General features: G+C 40.2%; 1 protein-coding gene across 1 annotated transcript in view; it reads right to left on the bottom strand.

Annotated features, from left to right (window-relative positions):
• LOC126412857 (uncharacterized) overlaps positions 1-14,168 on the bottom strand; it is a 542,164-nt gene that overhangs the window by 54,737 nt on the left and 473,259 nt on the right. The window contains exons 6-7 of the mRNA XM_050082718.1: positions 12,419-12,613; positions 9,596-9,769 (exon numbers count right to left, since the gene is read on the bottom strand). Of these exons, the coding sequence (XP_049938675.1) occupies positions 9,596-9,769; positions 12,419-12,613 (369 nt within the window). The remainder of the gene's footprint in view (positions 1-9,595; positions 9,770-12,418; positions 12,614-14,168) is intronic.

The following is a 14,168-nucleotide window of genomic DNA, read 5'->3' as shown; positions in this document are numbered from 1 at the left end:
TGTGCCTATTATGTCATTGACTATTGTTATGTGAAAGAAGAACAGTTGAAAAAGTAATCTTGTGAACTCTTAATCCAGCCTTGGTAGAGGCAAGATCTATTTTATGATTCATGTGAAGTAGAGTCATGGTTTTTAAGTCAACTCCTTTGTAAATGTAATTAAATTTGTTTCTGACATTGGACGGAGTGAGTGGCTTACTGGAAGTCGTATATGTACGTGGAAAGTGAGAATTTTATTCTGTATGGATTCCAAATATACCGTTGGTTGACGAAAATTAAAGTTCACATATCTACTTGTTTCACAAGTAGAGAGAGAGGCTTAAATATTCCCATACCTAGCATCATTCTACAGACACAAATCCAAGAGAGTTTTCCAGCAGCCAGCTAGCCAGCAAAGAAGATTGTCTGCAAATCCCTAGTAAGTCACCTCATGTAAAATAAATGGAAAGTTTGTACAGCTCCTTCTCACTTTAAATCACCATGAAAAATGTTAGAATTGTTGGAAAAATAGGAAGCACCTGTATGAATTTCCAGAGCTCAGATGGTGTGCCAATACTAAGATAAAATTGGAAGGCTGAAAGATAGAAGGCATATACAGATGGGCTATACAGTGGAAATGATCTTGAGATGTAGCAAAGTGATATGCTTGACCCAGTCCCTCCACTAATGTAATTATTCTTTTTTCCTTTTCAGCTCTTTTGCGTAGGCAATACATGTGCCATGTGTGTACATAAAATCAAAAAATTCTTGTTTGAGTTATATTTTTCAAAACTTTATTATTCAGTGTATAGTTATTTGATGGCTGATAACAGCAGAATATAACATTCACAAAGACACATTTTCTTTAATACACTCCTGGAAATGGAAAAAAGAACACATTGACACCGGTGTGTCAGACACCATACTTGCTCTGGACACTGTGAGAGGGCTGTACAAGCAATGATCACACGCACGGCACAGCGGACACACCAGGAACCACGGTGTTGGCCATCGAATGGCGCTAGCTGCGCAGCATTTGTGCACCGCCGCCGTCAGTGTCAGCCAGTTTGCCGTGGCATACGGAGCTCCATCGCAGTCTTTAACACTGGTAGCATGCCGCGACAGTGTGGACGTGAACCGTATGTGCAGTTGACGGACTTTGAGCGAGGGCGTATAGTGGGCATGTGGGAGGCCGGGTGGACGTACCGCCGAATTGCTCAACACGTGGGGCGTGAGGTCTCCACAGTACATCGATGTTGTCGCCAGTGGTCGGCGGAAGGTGCACGTGCCCGTCGACCTGGGACCGGACCGCAGCGACGCACGGATGCACGCCAAGACCGTAGGATCCTACGCAGTGCCGTAGGGGACCGCACCGCCACTTCCCAGCAAATTAGGGGCACTGTTGCTCCTGGGGTATCGGCGAGGACCATTCGCAACCATCTCCATGAAGCTGGGCTACGGTCTCGCACACCGTTAGGCCGTCTTCCGCTCACGCCCCAACATCGTGCAGCCCGCCTCCAGTGGTGTCGCGACAGGCGTGAATGGAGGGACGAACGGAGACGTGTCGTCTTCAGCGATGAGAGTCGCTTCTGCCTTGGTGCCAATGATGGTCGTATGCGTGTTTGGCGCTGTGCAGGTGAGCGCCACAATCAGGACTGCATACGACCGACCACTGGTGATCGTCGAGGGGACACTGAATAGTGCACGGTACATCCAAACCGTCATCGAACCCATCGTTCTACCATTCCTAGACCGGCAAGGGAACTTGCTGTTCCAACAGGACAATGCACGTCCGCATGTATCCCGTGCCACCCAACGTCCTCTAGAAGGTGTAAGTCAACTACCCTGGCCAGCAAGATCTCCGGATCTGTCCCCCATTGAGCATGTTTGGGACTGGATGAAGCGTCGTCTCACGCGGTCTGCACGTCCAGCACAAACGCTGGTCCAACTGAGGCGCCAGGTGGAAATGGCATGGCAAGCCGTTCCACAGGACTACATCCAGCATCTCTACGATCGTCTCCATGGGAGAATAGCAGCCTGCATTGCTGCGAAAGGTGGATATACACTGTACTAGTGCCGACATTGTGCATGCTCTGTTGCCTGTGTCTATGTGCCTGTGGTTCTGTCAGTGTGATCATGTGATGTATCTGACCCCAGGAATGTGTCAATAAAGTTTCCCCTTCCTGGGACAATGAATTCACGGTGTTCTTATTTCAATTTCCAGGAGTGTATGTTCAAGATTCGTGTTTCTCTGGAACCTCATATACTTCAAAATTCAATTTCACAAATAATTCACTGTTTTAGGATTGACATACACTATATGAAAGCCTTCATTCTAGTCGTTGTAAAGAAAATCTTATCTTTCCTAAAAACTGATTAATGAAAAAAGTAATGTACGTTCAAACGTATTGGATTTCAGAATGTTCAAGTCACAGAATGTAATCCTTTCAGACACCCAGCCCTGATTTTCTGATTCCAAAAATGTGTAATTTCCCTATGATAGCATGTTTGTTAGTGAAATATTAGAATTAGAAAATTTGAGTTTCCAGGAATTTCTTGGTGGACTTTTTTTAAATCCAGCTTGTAACTATGTATGACCAACCTTCTGCTACATCCGTTACTCCAATTTAAGGCTATGTTACCACTTGTTACTTGAAATATCTTCACTGCCTGGTATGTAGATCTACCATCTATTTTTCCTATCTTTTATGTCATACTAGCTGAGTACCTGGAATTGCCCTGGTATGTATTTATTCCATTATCTATCAGTGTATCTCTCCCGCTCCCTCTCTCTCTCTGCCCATCTTTCCCTTTGCCCTGTCTCTGGCTCTCTCCTCTTCTTTCCTTTCTCTGTCCATCTCCTCCTCCCCACACTATCCATCTCTTTATCTTCTCTTTCTCTGTCCTTTTCCTCCTCCCCCTCTCCTTATCCATCTCCTCCTCCCACCTCTCTTTACACATCTCTTCCTCCCCTGTCTCTGTCCATCTCCTTCTCTTTCCTTTCTCTGCCCATCTCCTTCTTTCCCCTCTCTCTGGCCATTTACCCTTCCCCCTCTTTCTGTCCATATCCTCCTCCCCCTATCTATGTCAATCTCCTACTTCCCTCTCTTTGTCTGTCCAACTCCTCATCTCCATTCTCTCTCCTGTTTATTACTCCCACCCCATTTTGAGGCTGGTGGTTCTTAATACCACACTATTTCTTTCCATGCTGTAGCTAATATGTGTACCAATTTTGGCTGAAATCGTTCCAGGGGTTTAAGGTGAGCTTTTTACTCATGGCTTTGGCTGGCACATGTACATGTTGAGTATATTTCACATGTATTTAACATATTTATCATGTGTTTGAACACATATCTAGTGAATTTCATCCTGAAGGTTCATTTTCACACTGCTCAATGTTTATGTCATATCTCCTGAACATGTGTCGTAGAATAATACGATAGTGTAGATACATCCAGTGGAATACGTGACTCATTTTGTGACAGCTGTCAGTGGGAAAAAGTTTTTTAAAGGTTTGAAATTATGTTTAAAGATTGTTGTCATCATTATCAGTTACTAGACGAATAGTATGGATCTTCGCGTGCCATGAGCTACACTACTTTTCCACCCCCACCCCCACACCTGCGATAGATAGGTGGTTCTTACTCCCAGGGTGAGTATTTCTAGACAGTAAGTGATATTTGTAGCAAGTTTGGTTGAAATCTGTCCAGTGGTTTAGGGGGAGATGTGGAACACACATACATAAATATGAGGTCTGTTAGAAAAGTATCCAACCTTTGGCCAGGAAGGGGAGAGAGCAGGAGGGCAGGCTGGGGATCTTGAAGGGGACTGGCTTACTTGGATCACTGGACATGTAATCATTCTCCAAGTAGTTCCCTTTGGGTTTCCACACACTTATCCCAGTAGTGCAGCCACTGTTGAAAGCACATCAAAAAAGCCTCTTTTGGAATAGAGTTTAGCTCATCTGTCATTACTGCCATAATGTTCTCCCTTGTCTGAAATCACATTCCTTTCAAAGGCCTCTTGAATTTCAGGAACAGCCAGAAACTGCAGGGGGCCATGTCAGGAGAGTAAGGAGCCTGTTGAAACACTGGAATCTAGTTTTTCACCAAAAATGTCTGAATCAATTGCAAGAAATGTGCTCCAGCATTCTCATGATGGAGACACCAATTTCCTGTTTACCACAAGTCCAATCTCTTGCCATGCACAGCATCATGTAGGTGATGGAGGACATCCCGGTCATCCTCTTTGGTGATTGTTGTGGTGTGCACTCACAGTGTGCCACACCATGGGAGTCAAAGAAAGCAGTCAGCATCACTTTGACATTGCTGCACTCTCAGTGGGCCTTCTTTGGTCTTGGTGCTGAGGAATGCTGCCACTGCAACAACTGGGATTTGGTTTCTGGGTCATATGTGTACACCCAGGACTCGTCACCAGTGATTATGGTGTTCACAAAGTAGGAATCACTGTTTGTTGAGTCCAGCATGACATATGAGGCTTCAACATGAAGTTGCTTTTGTTCTGCTGGCAACGGCTTTGGCATAAATTTTTCCAATGCTCTCTTCATGGCCAAATCTTGGGTCACAATGGAATGTGCTGAAAAAGTGCTGGTGCCCACCTCTTCTGCAATTTCTCTGATAGTCACATGACAGTTCCGTATCACCATAGTATTCACTGTGTCAAAGACCTGGTCATTTCAGCATGTCGATGGCCGATCGAAGTGTGGCTCACTCTCCTCAGATGTGCAGCCATCTTTAAACCTGTTGTACCACTCCTTAATCTGTGTAACGCCATAGCATCATCACCAAAAGCTGTCTGTATCTTCTGAATGGTTTCCACCTGGCTGTCACCCAGTTTCTGGCAAAATTTGGTGCAGTAGCACTGTTCCAATTGTTTTGCCGTTTCCCTTACAATGAAAAACTGATGCTAGCAGTACAAACAATCTCACTTGATTGCTGCTTTGCCAGTGAGTGACACTATAAAGCTCATGCAGGTACACTAGATTCACGTCTATTAGGTGTTAAAAAAAAGGGGGGGGGGGGGAAGAAGAAAGGTTCAGATACTTTTTTAACAGAGTGAATATGTACATCCATTTTTATAATTTGTATGGATTTAAAAACCTTAAGAAGGGTACAAGCCCAGGAGAGAATGGAATTCCTGCTGAACTTCTCAAGCCTAGAGACAAAGCCCACTGCTCCTAAATCCACAAACCAGGAAATACTGAAGGAGTGGAAGGTAACCGTGACATGCTACATCCATAAAAAGAAAGATGAATCAGTATGTGACAACTGTTGCGGTATACAGTCACATAACAGCTGCTACAAAATCTTCCCCAACTGTCTCCCAGAACGAATCAAACCACTGGAAACAGAAATTACTGGAGAGTACCAAGGAAGTTTCCAAACAGGGTAATCAACCATGACTAGATTTTTGTCTTAAAACGGATCTGGGAGAAAATGTATGAATACAACCAAGAATTACATCTTCTCTTCAATGACTTCAAAAGGACTTATAATAGATCCATAGAATGAGTTTGGTTAAAAACCATGACAAAATTTGGCCAATCAGAGAAGTTGGTGAGACTTGTAATGATAGAGGCATGAAAGCTATGATTAAGACAGGCAATAAAATGACAGAAAGTTTCCAATTGGATACAGGGTTAAGATAAGGAGATGGATTGCCATTTGCTCTTTTCAATGTGGCACTTGAAAAGGTAGTTAAAGAGTTCAACAAAGAGAACTTTTAAGGTTTTCAAATCAATAATGAGAATATAACTTGTCTATGCAGATGACACTGCCCTAATACTGTGCACGCAAGAAGAAGTGAAAAAAAAAAAAAAAAAAAAAAAAAGTATTCAGACCCTGGAATCAGTGCCATCGAAATTGTGGCTGTGAATTAGTACTGAAAAGACTGAGTATATGACCATAGAAGTAAGTTTCATAATTCCAAAAGTCTAATGTACCACAAATCAACACACTAAAGAATTCAAATGTCTTGGACTGATTCTTAATGAAGAACCTCAACTGAAGCAGAGATTAAGGCAAGAATGCAGGTGGGAAACAGATGCTATTAATTGGTAAACCCAGTATTAAAATGCAGAAACAACTAAAATCAAGACTATATGAAATATTAATAATGCCTGTATGGTTCTCAGACCTGGAGCACACAAAAATAAGATCTTAACCAATTGCTTACATTTGAGAGAAAGGTCCTCAGGAAAATGTATGAATCAGTCTGGGACGAAAGTACTGGACAAGGGAGATTCACAATTCACAGAAGGTGTCACAATACAGAATTAAAGAACTATACAAGGAGCCTAACATTGACAGAGTGATGAAAAATAAAAGACTTCAGTCATGTAAAATAAAATGAAAGTAAATAAGTAATAACTTTGCATTTTAAAACATTGTAAAAACGTCTTATGCATTTCTTTAAATAGGCAATATGCATAAAGTCTCATCAGTCAGCACCTAGCACTCATCATGTAAAGTTCCTTGTTAGCCAGACCTGGTTGTGCTTTCCTGGGGTAATGTTTGTACAGACTGTCACTGCCAAGCTTCAGTCATGTAAAGTTTCATGGCAGTACTATGTACAGTCAATAGTGTATTGTCAATCGTGATGAGCTATAATAATTTACAATCACTTGTATTGAACAATTACTGAGTATAGACAATGTATTAATGTCACTTTGTAAAATGCTATTAGTCTTCTTGGGGTTTATGTAGTTTACTGATCTGTTGTGATATCAGTATGAAGCTTGCTACACAACAGCTGATTACCATCAACCAAGAATGGAGCTAATATATATGCATAAAACTGAAAACCTACTTTGGTGATATTGTGCACAGTTATTTAAAATTACTCAGAGCATTCCAGCAATCAAGTAGACTCAAGAAGAAGAAAAAATTAAAGAAGCAGAAGAAGACTTCTGAGGAATCCAGCTGACAGATCAGTAAACTTATATAAACATGAAGACAACACTATAGAAATGGGAAGAGAATGTAGGTGAAATTGAGAATACTGCAAGAAGAATCTGAGAGAACACTGAAAGAAGCAGGTCAATAATAGTCCCCTGAAATAGAAGACATTCCCTCAGAATTATTGAGATTCTTGGAACAGCCAGCCATGACAAAAGTATTTCTGTTGATATGCAAGATATATGAGACAGGTGAAGTACTCTCAGACTTCCAGAAGAATGTAATAATTCCAATTCCAAAGAAGGCAGGTGCTGACAGGTACGAATATTATAGAATGAAAAGCTTAATTAGTCATAGATGCAAAATGATAACACAAATTATTTACTGTAGAAAAGAAAAACTAATAGGAGCCAACTCCATCAAAGACCAGTTTGGGTTCCATTTATGTATAGGAACATGAGAGGCAACAATGACCTAAACAATTATTTCAGAAGATAGACTGAAAGCAAAGCATTGTAGATTTAAATACAGCATCTGACAATGCTGCCTGGAATACTCTCTTCCAGGCCGGCTGGAGTGGGCGAGCAGTTCTAGGTGCTACAGTCTGGAGCCGCGCGACTGCTATGGTCGCAGATTTGAATCCTGCCTTGTGCATGGATGTGTGTGATGTCATTAGGTTAGTTAGGTTTAAGTAGTTCTAAGTTCTAGGGGACTGATGACCACAGCAGTTAAGTCCCATAGTGCTCAGAGCCATTTGAACCATTTGAACTCTCTTCCAGAGTCTGAAGGCAGCAGGGATAAAATCCAGCAAGCAAAATATTATCTACAGCTTGCACAGAAACCATACTGCTGTTACAAAAGTCAAAGGACATGGAAAAGAAACAGCAGTTGAGAAGGGAGTGATGGGTTGTAGCCTGTTCTCCATGTTATTCAACCTAGACAATGAACAAGTTGAGAAGGAAATCGAGGAGAAATTAGTAACAGGAATTAAAGTTCAGAGAGAAGAAATTTAAGTCTTGAGGTTTACTGATTGCATTGTACAAGGGGTCTTCAAAACGTTTCTGGCCCGAGATAGTTACTGTAATGTCTCACACAAACAACACCACCTCATTTTATGGTGACTTGTTGTGGGTATGCAAGTCAAATTTTGTGGCTCCAAATTCATTAGTTTGCCACTAGGATGCATTGTATACTGTAGTATAAGCAAAATAGCAAATATCAAGAGAATCAAGAGCAGTGCAGTGATTGAGTATCTTCATTTGAAGGGTATGGCATCCAAAGAAATTGCAGAGGACATCCGGAATACACTTAAGGACAGTGCTCCCTCTCATGCAACAGTGAAAAACTGGGTGTCTGACTTCAGACATGGAAGAACGAGTGTGGAAGATGCACCAAGGAATGGAAGGCCTGTCCCCATTGCCACTGATGAAACAGTGAGTGAAATTCATGATATGATTTTGCAAGATCATTGAACAATGTTGTAGCACATTGAAACCATATTTGGAATCTCCCATGGGCATGCTCATGACATTGTTATGGATATTTTGGAAATGGGGAATGCAGAAAGTTTCATCTCAGTAGGTCCCGAAAGAGTTGAAGGAGCATGTCAGTGTCATGAAGAAATCGTCTGCTACATTTGAAGCAGATGAAGACGGCTTCCTTGCAAGGCATGTGACAATGGACAAAACATGGGTTCACCACTTTGATCCTGAGACAAAACAACAGTCACAACAATGGAAACATCCTTCATTCTCTATCCCAAAAAAATTCCGTGCGCAAAAATCAGCCAGTGAGGTGATGGCATCAGTCTTCTGGGATGTAGAAGGGGTAATTATGGTGGATTACTTGCAAAAGGGCATAAATATCAATGTATCATACTGTTGCACCCTCCGGCAGCCTTTGAGAGAAGAGAGAAAGATAAAAAGGCACGTGGAGTTCTTTTGCATCAGGACAATGCACCGGAGCACAAAGCCCTCACAACACTGGAAACTGCGTGACTGTACGTTCAAATTGTTATGTCATCTGCCATTGGCTCCACCATACATTTCTCTTGTCCCACACCTAAAACAAGACATCAAAGGATGATGATTTGACAATGGTGATGCAGTGATTGATGCTGTGAACTCTTAGTTGGACTCAATATCAAAGACCTTTTATTTGAATAGTTTGCAGAAATTATCTCAGCGTGTGCACAAGTGTATTAGAGTACATGGGTATTATATTGAAAAATAAATTGGTATTATGAAATTTCAGTCATTTTTTGTTTGTTAGGCTAGAAACTTTTTGACCCCTCCTCATATAATTCTATTAGAGACAGGAAAGGGCTTTCCAATTAGTGATCAAATTATTGACAGCATCAGTACAAATGGAACATTTTGAATCATGTGTGGTCATAGTTTGTTTTAATACAGTATGAGGGAGTTTTCAATGAACTGTAAGGAAGTACAGAAGAATGGTTATTTGGAACAAGCAATACTAGATCACCTAGATTTGTGGCCTGAATTACACTGTACAACTCCGTTAAAAATCATTCACAAAAGATGTTTCGTAAAATCTTTGGTAAAGTATTGGAGTACTTGCATAATATGTTTTATAAAAGCTGGAGCATGGTCTTCACCTAAAAAAAAAATTTTTTTTTCAAATTGTTTGACAGTGTAATACATGCCTCAATTAACAAATTGATGAATCAAGAATCTGTACCTGTTGTCCATATGCCTTGTTTTGATCACTGTCTGTCTTTGACTGAATAGAATATTGGTTTAAAGGAACAGGTTCAACTGTTGTCCGATGTTGAATTGCTCCAGATCTGAGGTCTTTAAGAGCTGCCATATCCTTGTCCAAAGATGGCTTCACAGTGTTAACAGGTGGCTGTGTCTGTTACAAAAAATGTTACTCTGTGTATTACCAAGTGCATAACACACTGATATGTTAGTGAATATGGTGAAGATAACAGTAACCAAATAACATTCATCTTTACATTTAAGGAACAGCACCACTTAATTAATTTACGATGTCTCCGAAAAGTATCTCTTTCTGAAACTTCATTCCTTAATGCATTCTGATAGGGGTCTAAAAATTAATAATACCCACTATATTTCTTTTCAAAAGCTAACAGAATCCCATAAATAATTCAAGGTATATTTCTAAACTAAGATCATAAAAATATAACAGTAATATTTTACTGTGTATCTACTTCACTTTTCCACATAATCACTGTTCACATCCATACACTTTCTGTAATGCTGCACCAGCTTCCTTAGCACCTTTGCATAGAAGTCTGCCAGCTGGGAACTGGACCAGTTGGTAACATGTCTCGAGTTCATCATCATTTTGAAATCATTGTCCATCCACCCACTTTTTCAAATGCAAGAAGAGGAAACAGCTGCTTGGTGCAAAGTCCCAACAAAAATCTAGACTCTTCTTCTTGATTTCGGCAGTGCTGTGAGGTCTTGCATTGACATAAAGCAGGATTATGTAAGACAACAGTTTCCCCTGGCATCAATTTTGGATCTCAGGTCTACATCTGCTGTAATTGTTGACCTATGCTCTACAAAATCAATCAAAAAGATGCCTTTTTCATCCAAAAAATGGCAGAAGAATGGTTATTTGGAAGAAGCAATACTAGATCACCTAGAGTCAGAAAGAGAGAATGCTTAAACTTTTTTGGTTTGGGTGAACTTGAATGGTGACACTGCATTGCCTTTCTTTCAATTCTGTGTTGGTGTACGACAACTACATCTCATTGCCTGGGAAAATGTGGGAAAATATGTCATCCCCATCTTGCCTATAGCACTCTAAGAACTGTTGTGCATTACACATTCTTTGGCCTTTGAGGTGAGCATCTTGGAACCCACCTCACACACAGTTTGTGATATCCAAGTTTTTCAGTGACAATATTGTAAACTGATGTTCGATCAACATTTTGAAATTCATTACCCAGACTAGTAACCATCAATCACTGATAACTTTGAAGTTTTTGGTTCACTTGATCAATAATGTCATCAGCCCAAATACTAGGCCTGATGTTTGAGCAACATTTTGGAATGCATTAGCCAGACCAGTAACCATCAATCTCTGATAACTTCGAAGTTTTTGGTTCACTTGATCAACAATGTCATCAGCCCAAAAAATGGGCCTCCAACTCCACATTTCATCGCCAGCTTTTTTGTTGCCAGTTTGAAATTCTCGACGCCATTTTTGGACTTGTTTGTTACTCATTACTTCAGGTCCATACACCAGCCATGGATTTCAGCAGCTAAAGACCCTTTTGCTAGAAAAAAATTAATCACACCCTGCACTTCAAAACTGATGGGATCTATGGTTACCTCAGGTATTGTGATTTGCTCTCACCAACTGGCAAATGACTACTGAATCAAACCTACCTGTAGTAGTTTCCTAAAGAGTTGGTGGACCATGCTGCATGTGTGAAACTTCGTTCACGCCTACCATCAATTAAATATTCATCATATTCATCATTGGACCTTAGTTTTGGAATCTGCCTCATATATATGGAGGTAACGGTATTGAAATGCACACCCTCATTCTTCTCCAATGACAGTCAGCACCCAACATAATAAATAATTATTTGATGACTTGTGTAACTGTGATGGTAAAGAATTTCTGTGAAGCACTATGCATTCAAATGTCAGTTGTATGCCTTTCCAAAATACCTAAAAACTATAGGAAAGAAAGAATGCTTACGGCACAGTTAGCATAAAACTTAAGTAAAACTGAAACATTCTGACCTAAAACAGAGGAAGTATAACTGCAGATTAATATGACAAGCAAAATGTGAAAGCAGTCAGAAGAACAACCTTGAGAGCAATACTATAAAAATTCAGTGAACATGAAAATAAATTTCACGTCTGGACATTATCTATCTAGTCACTGTTGATCACGCATGCGCTAAATGGAAACTGATAAAATAGAGGCTAACCTAGGGCATCACACACATCCGTGCCCAAGGCAGTATTCGAACCTGTGACCGTAGCGGTCGCGCGGTTCCAGACTGAAGCGCCTAGAACTGCTCGGCTACAATGGCCAGCAAAACTGTTCTCTCATTTATGGAATACTGTAAATTTATCATATGGGTTTATAAAAATTTTTTAATTGTAAAGCATATGATAAATAATCTATTGTTATGTATACTTTGTAAGCTGGTAAATCAATAAGTAGATAAATTTTATGTGCAATAACTTGCATACAGCGTAGGTACATACAAAATTTACAGGAACAAATAAATAAAACAAATCAGCCATTGGTGTAGGAACTTTACTCTGTCACCTATCAACCAATTTTCTATTTCTACTCATGCCACTTTTCAACCAATTAACACTTTAAGTGAGCAAAGAAGTTTCATCAATTTTACTGGAAACTATAGATAAACGTAACAATGGAAAGTAATTAGAAACAAAGCTGACAGAATAATGAGACAAAAAGTCCACAGAGTTGAAACTTTATGTGACCACAAAAATATATTACACAAGGATATGTGAAGTAGAACAGTTGACATTTGGTTCTCACCGAGAAGCCATCAGATTTGAGTGCATGCAGCTGCTGTTGAAGGCTGACAGCCACATCTTCATGCCTGGTTTCATTGTCGTTACTGTTGATGGCACTGAGTGGTAGTGGCTCTGGTCTCACTACATCTTCTGCATCTTGAGGAATCTGTTTTTCTTGCTGAATTGCTGAGTCTTCAAATGATGACTCCATCTCTGACTGCCCAGTGCACATACAGAAAAACAAAAATATGTTACATAAGCTAGGCGTAAAAATCTAAACTGGGTAAAGTAGAAGTGTAAGTTTGGAATCAGTTTTACAGCAGAGTCCAGAGATGGTAACAAACTTAAATAGCATTCAAATGATGACTGCATCTCTGACTGACCAATGCACATACAGAAAAACAAAAATATGTTATATAAGCTACACATAAAAACCTAAACTGGGTAAAGTAGAAGTGTAAGTTCAGAATCAGTTTTACAGCAGAGTCCAGAGATGGTAACCAACTTAAAGGGTGTTCACAGGAAAGCTTCCTTCTTCTGTAATGGAAGAGTAAAATGAAAAAAGAAGTATGCATATTGCCAACAAATTAACAAAGCAATGAAATTATAGAGGAAAAAATGAATATCACAGAATGCAAAAGACAGGTTTCTAAAGTCTGAAAACTTAACACATAAGCCCTACTGGTAAAAATAGTTGGTCAGCCAGTGAGAAAGGGGCCATTAATTTCAAAGAATGAAATCATTCACATACAAATAATCACATAACGTGTGGTAGGATGAACAGGAAACATAGAAATCATTTCACAAGTCCAATAGAGTAGCACTGCTATGAATACTTATGTTTTCCTTTTTTTCCATATTTTGCATTAGTCCAAATTGTACCATTGGTTAGAGTCCATGTTAAAATGTAGGACCCTTATGACTGGCTGAGTGAGTCATTACAAAGGTCAGAGGAAGGCAAGGGCATAGGACCATGTTTAGTAAGCAATGTTGTGTTCATATCAACCTTTGGGTTAACAGCAACAAAAATAATAAATTTTTGAAAATATAATGTGATTGCATAGATAAAAAAATCTACTCACCAAGTGATGGGAGGAGACTCAAACATAAAAGAAGGGGGCTTGGAGAGACTTACCAGACAGTATGACAAGTATCAACAGTATTGGATGCTCACATTCTGTGAGACACTGTGGAGAAGTTTGTGCTTTGATCCAGGATATTTGTGCAAAATAGGGTGGTTAGGAACTGTATACCACCAACTCTCCTACCCTTGTGAGCTCAATACTGGTGAGGAAAATTTCAATCTCCATCAGGATTTGAATCAACTACCTCCAAGTTGACTACCACCCACAAACATGAATTAGTGACTTTGGCTGTGGAGAAAATGAAAGGAGCATGAGAAGCAGTATGGAAGGTGTTGTGTCTTAAGTGAATTTTTCCAGTGTGAGTGACAGTGATGAAAGCAAGTACAGTTTAGTGCAATGTTTGGATTTTTGTTGATAGAGGATGAATATAGCCTTCTCCTCTCAAATAGTCCCAAAGTGGTTAGCAAGCTTAAATCCCCTTACTACAGATGCGTCACCATCAACGGTACTGCATGCTCATGTTCCTTGAGACACTGTGGATAAGTTTGTGCTTTGATCCAGGATATCTGTGCAAGATAGGGTGATAAAGAACTGTACACTGTCAACTCCCCCCCCCCCCCCCCCCCCCTTGCCAGCTAAATACTGGTGAGGAAAATTTCATTCTCTGTCAGGATTTGAATCAACTAC

Source organism: Schistocerca serialis, chromosome 7, assembly GCF_023864345.2.
Source record: "Schistocerca serialis cubense isolate TAMUIC-IGC-003099 chromosome 7, iqSchSeri2.2, whole genome shotgun sequence".
Classification (NCBI taxonomy): Eukaryota; Metazoa; Arthropoda; class Insecta; order Orthoptera; family Acrididae; genus Schistocerca; species Schistocerca serialis.
Note: the sequence above shows the minus strand (reverse complement) of the source record. Positions and strands in the feature narration are given on the sequence as shown.